At 34.6% G+C, this 14963-nt stretch overlaps 1 protein-coding gene across 8 annotated transcripts in view; it reads left to right on the top strand.

The window, feature by feature from the left end:
• The window catches only part of Dock3 (dedicator of cytokinesis 3), a 680226-nt gene that overhangs the window by 335332 nt on the left and 329931 nt on the right, over positions 1–14963 (top strand). For all 8 annotated transcript variants that reach the window (XM_058574833.1, XM_058574836.1, XM_058574835.1 and 5 more), the window contains exon 6: positions 655–803. In XM_058574833.1, coding sequence (XP_058430816.1) covers positions 655–803 — 149 coding nt within the window. The remainder of the gene's footprint in view (positions 1–654; positions 804–14963) is intronic.

The raw sequence follows: 14963 nt of genomic DNA, 5'->3' as shown, positions 1-14963 counted from the left end.
CATAATTAAGTCCATTACACTGTTTCTATTAACTTCTATAAAGGTGACACTTTTTATTAAACTGAAAAGACTAGAAATCTATGACTAAGGATGCACACTGTTTGGAAAAGCTAAGGAGAAAGCTAGATAGGACCTAGAAACCAAGAAATGAATCTCACTTCAGAGACTATCTTTATATTAAAACCTGGCTTTAAAACTTTATATTAAAACTGCCTTTAAAATAGGGCAAGTGCTTCTCCCTTTTCCTCTTTCAGCTGATTGTACTTCCCAGAGAATTCAGATATGTTGCTGGATGGTTGAATTTTTTGCTGTTAAGTACATTATAACATGTCAGAAAACAGGTTTGGGCTTCTGTGTAAATTGCTGTTTTGATTAAGTTTTACAACTTTGATTTACTGGGAAATGAATGCTCCAGAATGGGTGTAGAGATGGCACTTATGCATGATCCAATTATATTGGATCTATGATCACTTACATTACTTTGTTAGGTTATCACTCACTATATGCAGATGTTTAGATAATAGCTCCTCTTTACATTGCCTTTATGGTTCAAAGAAATGAACACTTTTCATAGTTTAACTGTTTGTCTTTCTCTTTTCATTCCCTTTCCATATCCCTTTTATATTTCACCCAACACCAAAAATGCCCTTTCAGAAACACAAAGTAGATCTTTTCTACAAACTTCGCCATGTGATGAATGAACTTATTGACCTGCGAAGGCAGCTACTGTCTGGTCACCTGACTCAGGATCAGGTACGGGAGGTTAAGCGGCACATCACCGTGCGCCTGGACTGGGGTAATGAGTAAGTATGACTGTTATCTGAGCATCTCTCAGTTTCCATTATAATAACTCAGTCCTTATGGAAGTTAAACCTAATTGAAGCTTCTCCTTAATAATTAAGACAATGTTATATGTTCCGATATGGTCTCATTATTATTGCTAGGTGCAAAGGACACTCATTGGTTCTAGTCTGAAATTCATATTCATTCTCACAACTGGAAAAATGAATAAGAGCTAGACTCTCCTCCAAAGTTTCTTCCAGCTCAAATTTCTTGATTCTAGACCTCATTAATCAGAATACAATCTTTTTTTATCATATGGTGCTTTTTGAAAATGTTGACTCAGTGTCCTTACATTTTATAGCCATACAGTGAATCTGAATAGGAAAAAACTACAAATGAGAATTCTCTATATTTCTATTTCACAATATTCTTAAAATATTATTTTTTTCTTTTCATTCAAAGAATCCTGCATTTATACAGTGGGTATGATTATTTGTTATTGCCCTGGAAGTAAACTTCTAATAATTTGGCATGTGAAGTTAGGATAGATAGTATTCAGATGTTATTTCTCCCTGGATTTAATAATCAATGTGACTTTCAGTTTGCTTTTTTCATTCTCTTAAAATTGGGTTCCTTCAATTTTGAAGTAACCAGTTTGCATCCTACTTAACTGTATGTCTTCAATTCTTCTCCTTTAAGACATCATTGAAATGACAGAAAATAAAAGAAATTGGAGGGGGGGCCACCAATAAATGAGATATATAAACGCATTTATGGAACCTGGAAAGTAGATAGAAGTTTACTGACAGAAGCACCTCAGTATATGTGAAGGGAAATTTAACTGAGGGAGCCAGTCTGCCCTGCAGCTCCCAAAAGGAGGTTGATAGTAAGCCTGGGGTCTTAAAAAATGAGTTGTTTTAAAAGTTTGTATAGGAATAATCTACCCCAATGAGCAAAATGCATGACCAGGCATTTCCCTTTCAGATAAACAATATGAAAACCAACAGTGTGGAAGAAAACTGGGCAAAAAGGATGAATTGAAACCTTGTTGCAAAGCCCTCTACATTCTGGCATTTAAAATTTTCAAAGTAAAAGAACCACATCCCCCCCACTTACCTGAAAATAAAGCTTGCCAATAATCTACCCAGGTATAAGAATTCCCTAGATTTCTTCCAGTACATTTTAGGTCTCATGAACAATCAGGAATAATAAAAACCAGGGTAAAATACCCAGACCCAGAAGAAATAACATGTCCCAAGGAAGAAGTAGAGATTCATAAAGAACTTGAAAAACATAACCTTCTTGTAGAAAATCCAAGAAATCCCACTATGTAGAATAAGATTCTAAGAAAAAGCAATGGAAAATTTGACTTCCAAATTAAAACTTTAAGAATGAAATCATAAATTTTATGTAAGTTGCTTGAACATAAAACAAAAGGATGGTAAATAATTGAGGGGGGGAAATTTAATCCAGGAGGGTACATTATTATACAACTTTCAGAAAAAGAATAAAGGCAATAAAAAAGAAATTCTGAAGAAAGAAAGAGAATTTCCTAGAGCTGCAGAAGGGCAGTCTTAGAATTAAAAGGGCCTATCATATACTTATTATCATGAATTGAGGAAAAGATAAAACAAACAAAAACTCTACAGTGAGGCACATTCAGATATTTTAATATTCCAGGGATGAAGATAAGATCCTTAAAGATTTGAGACAGAAAAACATGTCCTTTTAACAAACAAACAAACAAAAAGAATCACACTTGTGTCACAAGTGTTAATCATTAACACTGGATGCTGGAAGATAATAAAGTAGAATCTTCAAAATTCTTTGGGGAAACAATTTGCCAGAGTTTTGTAAATAATCCAACTATCTAAATGTGAGGATCAAATAAAGCCATTTTTAGGGACACATAATAGCTACTACTTAGGAATCCTTTCTGTAGAAGGGACTTGAGGATATGCCCCTGCCAAAGGATAAGTCAGGAAAGAGGAAACATGAAATCTAATATCTGAGCACATCCAAACCTAGAGTAATACTTGTCAGTAGAAAAAGAAAAAAAAAACCAAATTAGTTATTTAAAACCTTTTTTTAAAGTGAACAGCATTCTACTATCCTTGTCTGCTTTTGTTTACTTACATCCTACCTTGACTGTTAACAAGACTGCTTCATATACTACTTGTTTAATATAATGTGAATTCAGGTATAGATAGGTCAGACAGTGTTCTCTAAATTTGGCTGTGGACAATAAAAAACTAAATAAAATTTAGAAATGTTAACTTATAATATAACCACTTATGCTGTTTCCTCAACCCCAAACACTACTGTTTGATATCATTGCTTTTATTTAAAAAATCAATTAAAATATAATAATTATAAACAATATTACTCTGTCTTAAATTGTTACACTTGAACTGATGATATGGTGATAATAGTTATGTAATTTATTATGTCACAATTTAACTGCAACTATAAATACCAGTAAATATAGGTAATGAGTTTAGGAATATCTTATAAAGATTGAAAACAAACCAAATTTTGCAATCTTAATGATGATAACTTCAAAGTTAAATATGACAGAATAGAAACAAGTTCAAAACATCCTTGAAGAAAGCTAAGAACATTATAATGCCTGTCAGTAAATTATAGAGCTACTGCACCTTTATTAGTAACTTTTTCTCAGTGAAGTAACTGTGTATTGGAGGGGCAGTTATTTATCTATTTCAACAAACAGTAATCAGAAACACAGTTCCATTTCCCTCCCCACTTTCCCTTCTCTCTCCCTCTCCCCTGTTCCTTCTTTTCCCCTTCTTTACTCTGCATCTTCTTCCTTTTTTACCACCCTTCTTTTTCTTCATGTACTTCTTTACCTTCACAACCCTCTTCCTTTATCCCCTCCCCCACTTTATCTTATCCCCCAGTGGAAAATATAGTTACTTAAAAACCTAAATAAGAATTTTGTATATCTATCACTATTAAAAGAAAAAGATATATTGCTTTTAAACTAATAGGAATATTCTTTCAGGTTCTTGCTTGGGCTTACTCTTTTTAATAATTCATCCTATTTTGAAAGAAGAGATTTTTTTTCAAAAAAAAAAAACTAATAATAAAGTCCAAAGTTATTTCATAACATTGAATTAAGTAAAAGAAACCATTCCACACAAAAACTAAGAACTAATAACCACATCCATTGTTCCCATTTTATGCCCTAATAGTTTCATATATCTTGTTCTACCACACTTGTAAATTTTAATAAAACATTGAAGCTTAACACATATTGAGATGTGGCAGATCCATAATCAGTGATTGCTGAGCGTATTTATGTTTTAATTGATGTAAGTAAACATTAATTATGTAATTTTAAATTATTATGCCTTCTTTATAAACTCTCATATATATATTATGCCTCTGCATTTTCAGAAATTATTTCAGAATCTCTTAATACTAGCTGTTAATTTTTTATTGAATACATATACTACATCACTGTTCTGACTTATTTTTATTATTATAATGAAATGCTATTATGCCCGCCCAAGACAACTGTTCCATTTTGCTTTGTGAGGAAACTAATACTGAGAAGCACTTTTCCCAACAACAGTAGTAGAGGTACACTATATTAGATTGTTTGTATCCAGAACTGATCCCCAAAGTTGTACACTTTTGCAGAACCTATCCATCTTCTGATTATTTGTGTGAGTCTTAAAATCAGGCAACTTGTGGCCAATATTTCTATTCCATGTATTATTTTATCTTTCTTTTCTTCTCCAAGTATTAAGACTGCCTGTCCCATATTGTGTATCTGATTTAACATTCAGTTAGAACCTCAAAAGATAGAAATTGAATGGGTTTTACTCTTCATTTAGGTTTTAAATTAAATACAGAATTTTCCACATCTGCATAATAACCATTTTTATTTTGTTTCTTGAGATTAACAATTAATTATTTGAAAAAAATGAATATTTGAATATTTGGCCTTAAATTTATGTAACTTACATATTTTGACCCATGTGCATGTGTAGATTCACTCTGTAAGTAAAAATTATTAAAATTATGTGGGGTAGAAACGAGCACTTAAAAGAGTGTGTTTTTATATTTTTAAGAATTTCAGTACAGGGCTGGGGATGTGGCTCAAGCGGTAGCGTGCTCGCCTGGCATGCGTGCGGCCCGGGTTCGATCCTCAGCACCACATACGAACAAAGATGTTGTGTCCGCCGAAAACTAAAATAAATAAATAAATATTTTTTAAAAAAAAGAATTTCAGTACAGGTTGGGCACAATACAAAACTGTGTACAAATGAGTCATAATCTCTACCTACAAGATCCTATATAGAGAATAAATCAGTTAATTTTATTCACTCCAAAGAAAATTTGAAGTAATTTGATTAGTACCGTAATTTTAATTTATTAATTTAATATTTTCAATACCTTTCATAAAACTCTTAAATTTCCTCTTTGTCTATTATTGTATCACTACAATAAATACAGCATAGTTAATTTAATATTGCAATAATCCAGGACTGACACAGACTCTACTTCAGAAATATTAATAGTAAGTATTGATGGTTTATTGAACACATATACTACATCACTTTTCATGGACTCAATTAAATTCTTTGTTATAATGAAATGCTACTATACCTTTGTAAGATAAGAGCTCCATTTAGAAAATTGATCTCTGACTTAGAAAAATACATAAGTAAGAAGTAATTATATAATTTATAGAATTTATATCTCTTCTGTAGGTAAAAAGTGCTTATTTGAATAATATGAAACATAAGGTTTTATTGAATTAAAATGTTTCTATACATTATTTCTCAAATGAAATAATTTTTATCTGTATTTGTGAACTCACAAAATTTAAGACAAATCACTAATAAATTTATAATTCTAGTTCTTTTATTATTTCTTTCCTTCACTGTCCTGCTATCACTTTTCTCTCTCCCCCTCTTTTCTACTTTGTCTTTCAGATATTCATCTGTCATTCATGTTCTTTTCTTCCCATTAAGCTTTTATGTCCCTCATCAAGGTAATTGCTCTTGGACGAAGCAACACAAGCAGTGGTTTGGTTTGTAATGTGTAGAAAATATCTCCCAATGAGTTTCCCCTGAGATTTTTTTTTTTTTTTTTTTGGCTAGGACCTGGAAAGGTTTATGGCTCAGTACTTTCTTTTAAGGTCATGTTGATATTTTGTAGCTTCAGGACATGTGAAATTAGCAGAAATTTTCAGTGACTCCTCAGTTAAGGTTCTTCTGATACCTAGTGGTATACTCGTCAGTTAATATCTTGCTCTATTCCGGCAGTCTGGGATGGCTGGATGTGTTTAAAGTGTGTATGTCAAATTTTATGTTCAAATCTCTCAGTTTCTCTTTCTACATCATTTCCCCCTCTATCTCTCCCTCTCATTCTATCTCTAGATTAGCTCATCATTATACCTTGTAATTAGCATGGTGCTTTGGTAGATATACTTGGTAGGCACTATTTGAATGTATTTGATAATAAAATTGGTATGTTTTCATATCTGGTGGACACTTTTAACCAATTTGTATTTATTTCCTTCTGAATTGATGTAATTTCATCTCTCAAACTATTTTGACTTGAAATTATTACAATCCACTTGTAGCCCTTGGTACTTAGCTTTCACAGTTATTAGTAGAAGGGTAGAAGGTATAATGCTTCAGAGGGAGATAGTCCTAGCTTTAAAAAAGCCCAGTTCTGCTACTTGGAAGCCTAAAGGAGGAGGATCACAAGTTTGAGGTCAACCTGGGTAACTTAGAAAGACCCTTGTCTAAAAATTTTTAAGAGTGAGCGAGTGAGCAAGAGAGAGAGAGCACCCATGAGTGTTGGGAATATAGCTTGGTGGAGTATCCCTGAGTTCATTCTCTGGTACAGCAAAAGAACAAAAAAACTACTTATCTAACTTCTTTGAGCTCAGTTTCCTCAGAAAATGGATCTAATACTACCTATTCCTCATAGTACTTAAATACAACATACATATAGCATCTAGCCCAAGTAAATGTTTGGTACAAAGAAGCTATTTTTATTATAGCTTTTTATATATTATTAAATAAATATTCTGTATTTTCATTGGTATAGTTATTATATGTATGCTCTCTTTATATAAGCATTAGAAAAGGCCACTGCCCACAAGGAATCTTAATATCTCCATTCTTTCTCAATCAATTCTGGAGAGAATTAAGGCCTAATGCCCTACAGCATCCATTGAGTATAATTAATTAACTTCACATTATTTTATTACTTATGTGAATCATATGAGGAACCTTAGGAGAAGAGAGAAAATAGAATATAGAACATTAAAAAGAAATGTAAAATTTAAAGAATTTTGTTTTGAGATTCAGAGCATCAGAGAGCTCTACCTATAAGAATGTAATGTCAGGTGTATGTCTCTTATGCACTGCTATGTTCAGCATGAGCCTAGCATGGAGTAGGTTAAATGAAAATACAGTAATTTTGTGAAGACTGTATACCTAAGCAATTAGGCTATTTTTGAAAATTCAAAATTCAAAAATTAGATAACTTTTGAATATGTGGCTGTACATAGATGCTTGCCATCTGTTTTATCTGAGTTTTAAATTCAGACTCTATACTTCTTTTATCATAATCCCTTTCCTTGACCTTGGGAGGTCAAGCCCAGTGGCCCAGACCTATTCACATCAGCCTCTGCAGGGACCAGGCACACAGCACACCTGGTCCACCCCTCACCCAGTGGGGCAGAGACCACCAGAGCCTAGCCTTTGGCACAAGACCACCCCTTCTGACCAGCAGTCTACTGTGGGAGGTCAAGCCCATCGGTCCAGATACACTCACACCAGCCTCTGTGGGGCCCAGGAGCACAGAAGATTAGGTTTACTCCTTTCCCAGCAGGGCAGACACTCACCAGAGCCTAGCCTCTTGTGCAGGGCTGTCCCTGCACAAGAGACTGCCATGGGAGCCAAAATCCAGCCCAGACCACCCACATCAGCCCATGTGGGATCCAGGATCTCAGTAGGCACAGTTCACCCCTCCCCAGCAGGGCAGAGACCACCAGAGTCTAGCCTTTGGTGCAAGACTGCCCCTTCCAACCAGCAGACTACCACAGGATGTCAAACCCAGTGGCCCAGATCTACCCTCTCCAACTTATGCAGGTCCCAGATCCAGGATGCAGCAGCATCCATTGAGGTACACCAGCAGGGTCTGGAAGCCCAACATCAAGGTGAGGTACTGAGAATCTGTACAAGTACTACAAAAATATAGGGAAGAAACTGTAATATCTCAGATCCACATGCAAGAAAGGAAGACACATAGACAACATGAAAAAACAATGGAGGAAAATGCTCCAAACAAACCAGAACACTATAATAACAGAACCTATGCACAGCGAAGTTGATGAAATGTCAGAGAAGGAGTTCAGAAGGTTCATAATTAAAATGATCTGTGAATTAAAGACCTAAATGAGCAAATACAAGCAAAAATTGATCACTCCAACAATGATGTAAGAGAGCAAATACAGGTAGCAAAAGATTACTTCAAGAGAGAGAGAGACCCTGAAAAAAAACAAAACAAAACAGAACTCCTTGAAATGAAGGATACAATAAATAAAATTTTAAAAAACTCAATAGAAAGCATAACTAACACACTAGATCACTTGGAAGAAAGAACATCAGATAATTAAGACAAAGTTTACAATCTGGAAAATAAAGTTGACCACACAGAGAAGAAAGTTAGAAACCATGAACAGAACATCCAAGAATTACGGAACAGCGTCAAAAGACCAAAATCTAAGAGTTACTGGGATACAGGAAGGCACAGAGTTTCAAACCAAAGGAATGTACAATCTCTTCAATGAGATAATATCAGAAAATTTCCCAAGCATGAATAATGAATTGGAAAACCAAATACAAGAGGCTTACAGTATACCAAATGTACAAAATTACAACAGATCTACACCAAGGCACATTATAATGAAAATACCTAGCATACAGAATAAGGACAGAATCTTAAAAGCCGCAAGAGAGAGGAATCAGATCACATATAGGGGGAGACCTATTTGTATCTCAGCAGATTTTTCAACCCAGACCCTCAAAGCCAGGAGATCATGGAACAACATATACCAAGCTCTGAAAGAAAATGGATGCCAACCAAGAATCTTATATCCAGAAAAACTAAGTTTTAGATTGATGATAAAATAAAAACCTTCCATGATAAACAAAAGTTAAAAGAATTTACAACTAGAAAGCCTGAACTACAGAACATCCTCAGCAAAGTATTCCAAGAAGAGGAAATAACCCTGAATGTTAATGTCCTAAACTCACCAATCAAAAGACATAGGCTAGCTGACTGTATATAAAAAAAGACCCAATAATATGCTGTTTCCAAGAGACTCATCTCATAGGAAAAGACATCCACAGACTGAAGGTGAAGGGTTGGGAAAATTCATACCACTCACATGACTTGCGGAAGCAAGCAGGGGTTTCCATCTTTATATCAAATAAAGTAAACTTCAAACTAAAGTCAATCAAAAAGGATAAAGAAGGACTCTACATACTGCTCAAGGGAACCATACACCAACAGGACTTAACAATTATAAATATGTATGCCCCAAACAACGGAGCACTTATGTTCATCAAACAAACCCTTCTCAAGTTCAAGAGTCAAAAAGACCACAACACAATAATTTTGGGCGACTTTAACACACGTCTTTTATCACTAGATAGATCTTACAAACAAAAGCTGAACAAAGAAACTATAGAACTCAATAATAAAATCAATAACTTAGACTTAAGTGACATATATAGAATATACCAATGTTCAATGAGAGAATATACTTTCTTCTTAGCAGCACATGGATCCTTCTCTAAAATAGACCATATACTATGCCACAGAGCACATCCTAGCAAATATAAAAAAGTAGAGATTCTACCCTGCATTCTAAGAGACCATAATGGAATTAAATTATAAATCAATGATAAAAGAAAAATTAAAATCCACTCCAATATCTGGAGATTAAATAATATGCTACTGAATGAATAATGGGTTTCAGAAGACATCAAGGTGGAGATTAAAAAGTTTTTAGAGGTAAATGAGAACACAGATTCAACATACTGAAATCTCTGGGACACTATGAAAGCAGTTCTAAGAGGAAGTTCATTGCATGGAGTTCATTCCTTAAAAGAAGAAAAAGTCAACAAATAAATAACACTACATCTCAAAGTCCTAGAAAAAGGAGAACAAATCAACACCAAAAGCAGCAGAAGATAGGAAATAATTAAAATCAGAGCTGAAATCAATGAAATTGAAACAAAAGAAACAATTGAAAAAATTGACAGAACAAAAAGTTGGTTCTTTGAAAAAAATAAACAAAATATATAGACCCTTATCCATGCTAACAAAGAGAAGGAGAGAGAAAAATCACTAACATACATGATGAAAAAGGAACTATCACTACAGACCCTATAGAAATACAGAAGATAATTAGAAATTATTTTGAAAACCTGTACTCCAATGAAATAGAAAATATTGAAGGCATTGAAAAATTTCTAGAGTCATATAATTTGCCCAAACTGAATCAGGATGACATACAGAATTTAAAAAGATCAATTTCAAGCAATTAATTAGAATATGCCATCAGAAGCCTACCAACTAAGAAAAGCCCAGGACCAAATGGGTACACAGCGAGTTCTACAAGACCTTTAAAGAAGAACTAATACCAATACTCTCCAATTCATTTCAGGAAATAGAAAAAGATGCAGCACTTCCAGACTCATTCTATGAGGCCAACATCACTCTGATTCCAAAACCAAGCAAAGATACATCAAAAAAAGAAAACTTCAGACCAATATTGCTAATGAACATAGATGCAAAAATTCTCAATAAAATTCTGGCAAATTGAATACAAAAAACATATCAAAAAGATCATGCACCATGATCAAGTAAGTTTCATCCCAGGGATGCAAGGTTGGTTCAACATATGAAAATCAATAAATGTAATTCATCACATCAATAGGCTGAAAAATAAGAATCATGATCATCTCAATAGATGCAGAAAAAGCATTTGACAAAATACAGCACCCTTTCATGTTCAAAACACTAGAAAAACTAAGGATAACAGGAACATAGCTTAATGTCATAAAGGCTATCTACACTAAGCCTCAGACCAACATCCTTCTAAATGGAGAAAAACTGAAGGCATTCCCTCTAAAAACTGGAAAAAGACAGGGATGCCCTCTTTCACCACTTTTATTTAACATAGTTCTTGAAATACTGGCCAGAGCAATTAGACACATGAAAGAAATTAAAGGGATACATATAGGAAAAGAACTCAAATTGGCACTTTTTGCAGATGATATGATTCTATACCAGGAAGACCCTAAAAGTTCCACCAGAAAACTTCTAGAACTAGTAAATGAATTCATCAAAGTAGCAGGATCAACACCCACAAATCAAAGGCATTTCTGTATATCAGTGACAAATCCTTCAAAAGGGAAATGAGGGAAACTATCCCATTCTCAATAGCCTCAAAAAAAAAAAAAAAAAAAAAAACCTTGGGAATCAACTCAACAAAAGAGGAGAAAGATCTATATAATGAAAATTACAGAACCCTAAAGAAAGAAATCAAAGAAGACCTTAGAAGATGGTAGATCTCCCTTGCTCTTGATAGGCAGAATTAATATTATCAAAATGACCATACTTCCAAAATCACTATACAGACTTAATGAAATTCCAATCAAAATTCCAGTGACATTTCTCATAGAAATAGAAAAAGCAATCCTGAAATCCATCTGGAAAAATAAAAGACCCAGAATAAAGCAATCTGTAGCAGGAAGAGTGAAGCAGGTGGCATCACTATACCAAACCTTAAACCTATACTATAGAGCAACAGTAACAAAAACAGCATGGTATTGACATCAAAACAGACTGGTAGACCAATGGTACATGATAGAGGACACAGAGACTAACCCATAAAATTCAATTATATTAGACAAAGGTGCCAAAAACATGCATTGGAGAAAAGATATCCTCTTCAACAAATGTTGCTGGAAAAACTGGAAATCCATATGCAACAAAATGAGATTAAACCCCTATCTCTCACCATGCACAAAACTCAAAATGGATCAAGGACTTAGGAATACAACCAGAGACCCTACATTTAATAGAAGAAAAAGTAGGCCCTAATCTCCATCACGTGGGATTAGATCCTAGCTTCCTAAGAGTCGTGGAGCACAGGAATTAAAATCAAGAATCAATAAATGGGATGGACTCAAGCTAAAAAGTTTCTTCTTAGCAAAAGAAACAATCTGTGAGGTGAATAGAGAGCCTACATCTTGGGAGCAAATTTTTACCCCTCACACATCAGATAGAGCACTAATCACTAGGGTATATAAAGAACTCAGAAAAGCTAGACACCAAAAAAATCCAATCAATAAATGGGCCAAGGACCTGAAGAGACACTTCTCAGAAAATGATGTACAATCATTCAACAAACACATGAAAAAATGTTTATCACCACTAGCAATTATAGAAATGCAAATTAAAACCACTCTAAGATTTCCTCTCACTCCAGTCAGAATGGAAGCCATTATGACGACAAACAACAAAAAGTGTTGGCAAGGATGTGGATAAAAAGGTACACTCATACACTGCTGGTGGGACTGCAAATTGGTGCAGCCAATATGGAAAGCAGTATGGAGATTTCTTAGAAAACTAGCCAATCCCTAAAAAACAAATGCCAAATGTCTTCTTTGATATAAGGAGAGTAACCAAGAACAGAGTAGGGACGAAGAGCAGGAGAAGAAGATTAACATTAAACAGGGATGAGAGGTGGGAGGGAAAGGGAGGGAGAAGGGAAATTGCATGGAAATGGAAGGAGACCCTCAGGGTTATACAAAAGTACATACAAGAGGAAGTGAGGGGAAAGGGAAAAATAATACAAGGGGGAGAAATGAATGACAGTAGAGGGGGTAGAGAGAGAAGAGGGGAGGGGAGGGGGGATAGTAGAGGATAGGAAAGGCAGCAGAACACAACAGACACTAGTATGGCAATATGTAAATCAATGGATGTGTAACTGATGTGATTCTGCAATCTGTATATGGGGTAAAAATGGGAGTTCATAACCCACTTGAATCAAAGTGTGAAATATGATATATCAAGAAACATGTAATGTTTTGAACAACCAACAATAAAAAAATTAAAATAAAATTTAAAAAAAGAGAAAATTGGGAATGGAACCACCATTTGACCCAGCTATCCATCTCCTCAGTCTGTACCCAAAGGACTTAAAAACAGCATACTACATGGACACAGCCACATCAATGTTTATAGCAGCACAATTCACAATAGCTAAACTGTGGAGCCAACCTAAATGTCCTTCAGTGGATGGATGGATAAAAAATGTGGCATATATACACAATGGAATTTTACTCAGCAATAAAAGAGAAAAAAATCATGGCATTTGCAGGTAAATGGATGGTGTTGGAGAAGATAATGCTAAGTGGTTATCCAATCCCAAAAACCCAAATGCTGAATGTTTTCTTGATATAAGGATCCTGATTCATAGTGGGATAGGGAGCGGGAGCATGGGAGGAATAGATGAACTCTAGATAGGGCAGAAGAGTGGGAGGGGAAGGGATGGGGCATGGGGTAATTAATGATGGTTGAGTGTGATGTTCATTATTATCCAAAGTACATGTATGAGGACACGAATTGGTGTGAATATACTATGTATACAACCAGAGATATGAAAAATTGTGCTGTATGTGTATAATAAGAATTGTAATACATTCTGCTATTATATATAAATTTAAAAATGAAAAAATAAATAAATTTTTAAAAATGATCTCTTTAAGCCATATTTTGGTTCATGGTATAAAACACAGTGGTAATAATTATAGCAGCAGTTGTGTTTCCCAATGCCAGGCACTGAGTTTTACCCAAATTAGTCCTTGCACCAGCCTTGGTAATTGATCAGATAGTGTGGCTTGGTGGAAGAGCCCATGCCCATGATTACTTTGTTTCTCTGCCTCCTTTTGCTATAGAAGGCAATTGATCATTCCCTAAATTTATTGTTCACTATTCTTGGAATAAAGAATATTCTGGTCACTATCTCATAGGAATTAAGAGCCAGGAACCTCTTTTTCAGGGTAATGAACATGGATTGCTTCTCAGTATGCAACATCTATGCCTTCTTCCAAGTAGGATAGTTACCATCTTGATTTTTGCAAGCTACTCTTCCTTCATTGCAGATATTAGTAGAAGGAATTGTGTCTTCAGTTTTTACCAGATTACCCATTAATCATTCTCTTATTTATAAAGATAGTAAGATCAAGAAATTGAAAGGTACCATGCCCATTACTTTTAAGAGAGGGAAAGCACTCTGCTCTCAGGGGAGAAACCATGATGAATAAGAATATTTGTTTTGACTCAAAACTACTGTACTCTCTGCATCCAGCACTGTTGGTCTGGTATATTGTAAGACCTTAGAAAGTATCTGTGATATGGGTGGATGTGCATATGTGTAGGAAATTGACTGGAAAAGTAATCTAAGAGGATCATAATGCTAAGACAGATTTTGTGTAGATGTTAGACAGGCCCATAATTGTGTGTGGTACACTATGACAGAGCACATACAGTCAATTCCAACCCTACTGACTTGAATGCCATCTAGAGTTTTTGTAAGTTGTTGTGTCTAAAACATCTATTTTGATTTTGATTGAATCATTTGTTCACTTCTTTGTTTCTGAATTATATTATTTAGACTACTCCATATGCAGTTGGCCCTCCATATTTGCAGGTTTCATGGCTGTGGATTCCTTATTCATGGATTCAGCCATCTATGGTTGGAAAACCTTTTTTAAATCACAAATTGACTTTTTTCTTGTCATTATTCCATAAACAATACAATATAATGTCTGTTTAGCTAGCTTTTACACTATATTAGCTAGTATATGTAATATAGTAACGTTTTTTGTATACAGGTTTATCGTGTTAGGTTATATGCAAATACTGTTGTTGTGCCATTTTACACAAAGCACCTGAGTATCCTCAGATTTTGGTATTCATGCGAAGATCCTGGAACCAATCTCTCATGAATAACAAGGGACAACTATAAATTTGGGGACCACCAGTGGTTAACAAATATGTGTGAAAAGTTGTCCTTTTGTTTAGAAAAATTTAAATGGCATGCAATACAG

This window comes from Marmota monax, unplaced genomic scaffold (genome assembly GCF_021218885.2).
Source record: "Marmota monax isolate L192 unplaced genomic scaffold, Marmota_monax_Labrador192_F-V1.1 WCK01_AAM20220418_F8-fsc00022, whole genome shotgun sequence".
Lineage (NCBI taxonomy): Eukaryota > Metazoa > Chordata > Mammalia > Rodentia > Sciuridae > Marmota > Marmota monax.
Note: the sequence above shows the minus strand (reverse complement) of the source record. Positions and strands in the feature narration are given on the sequence as shown.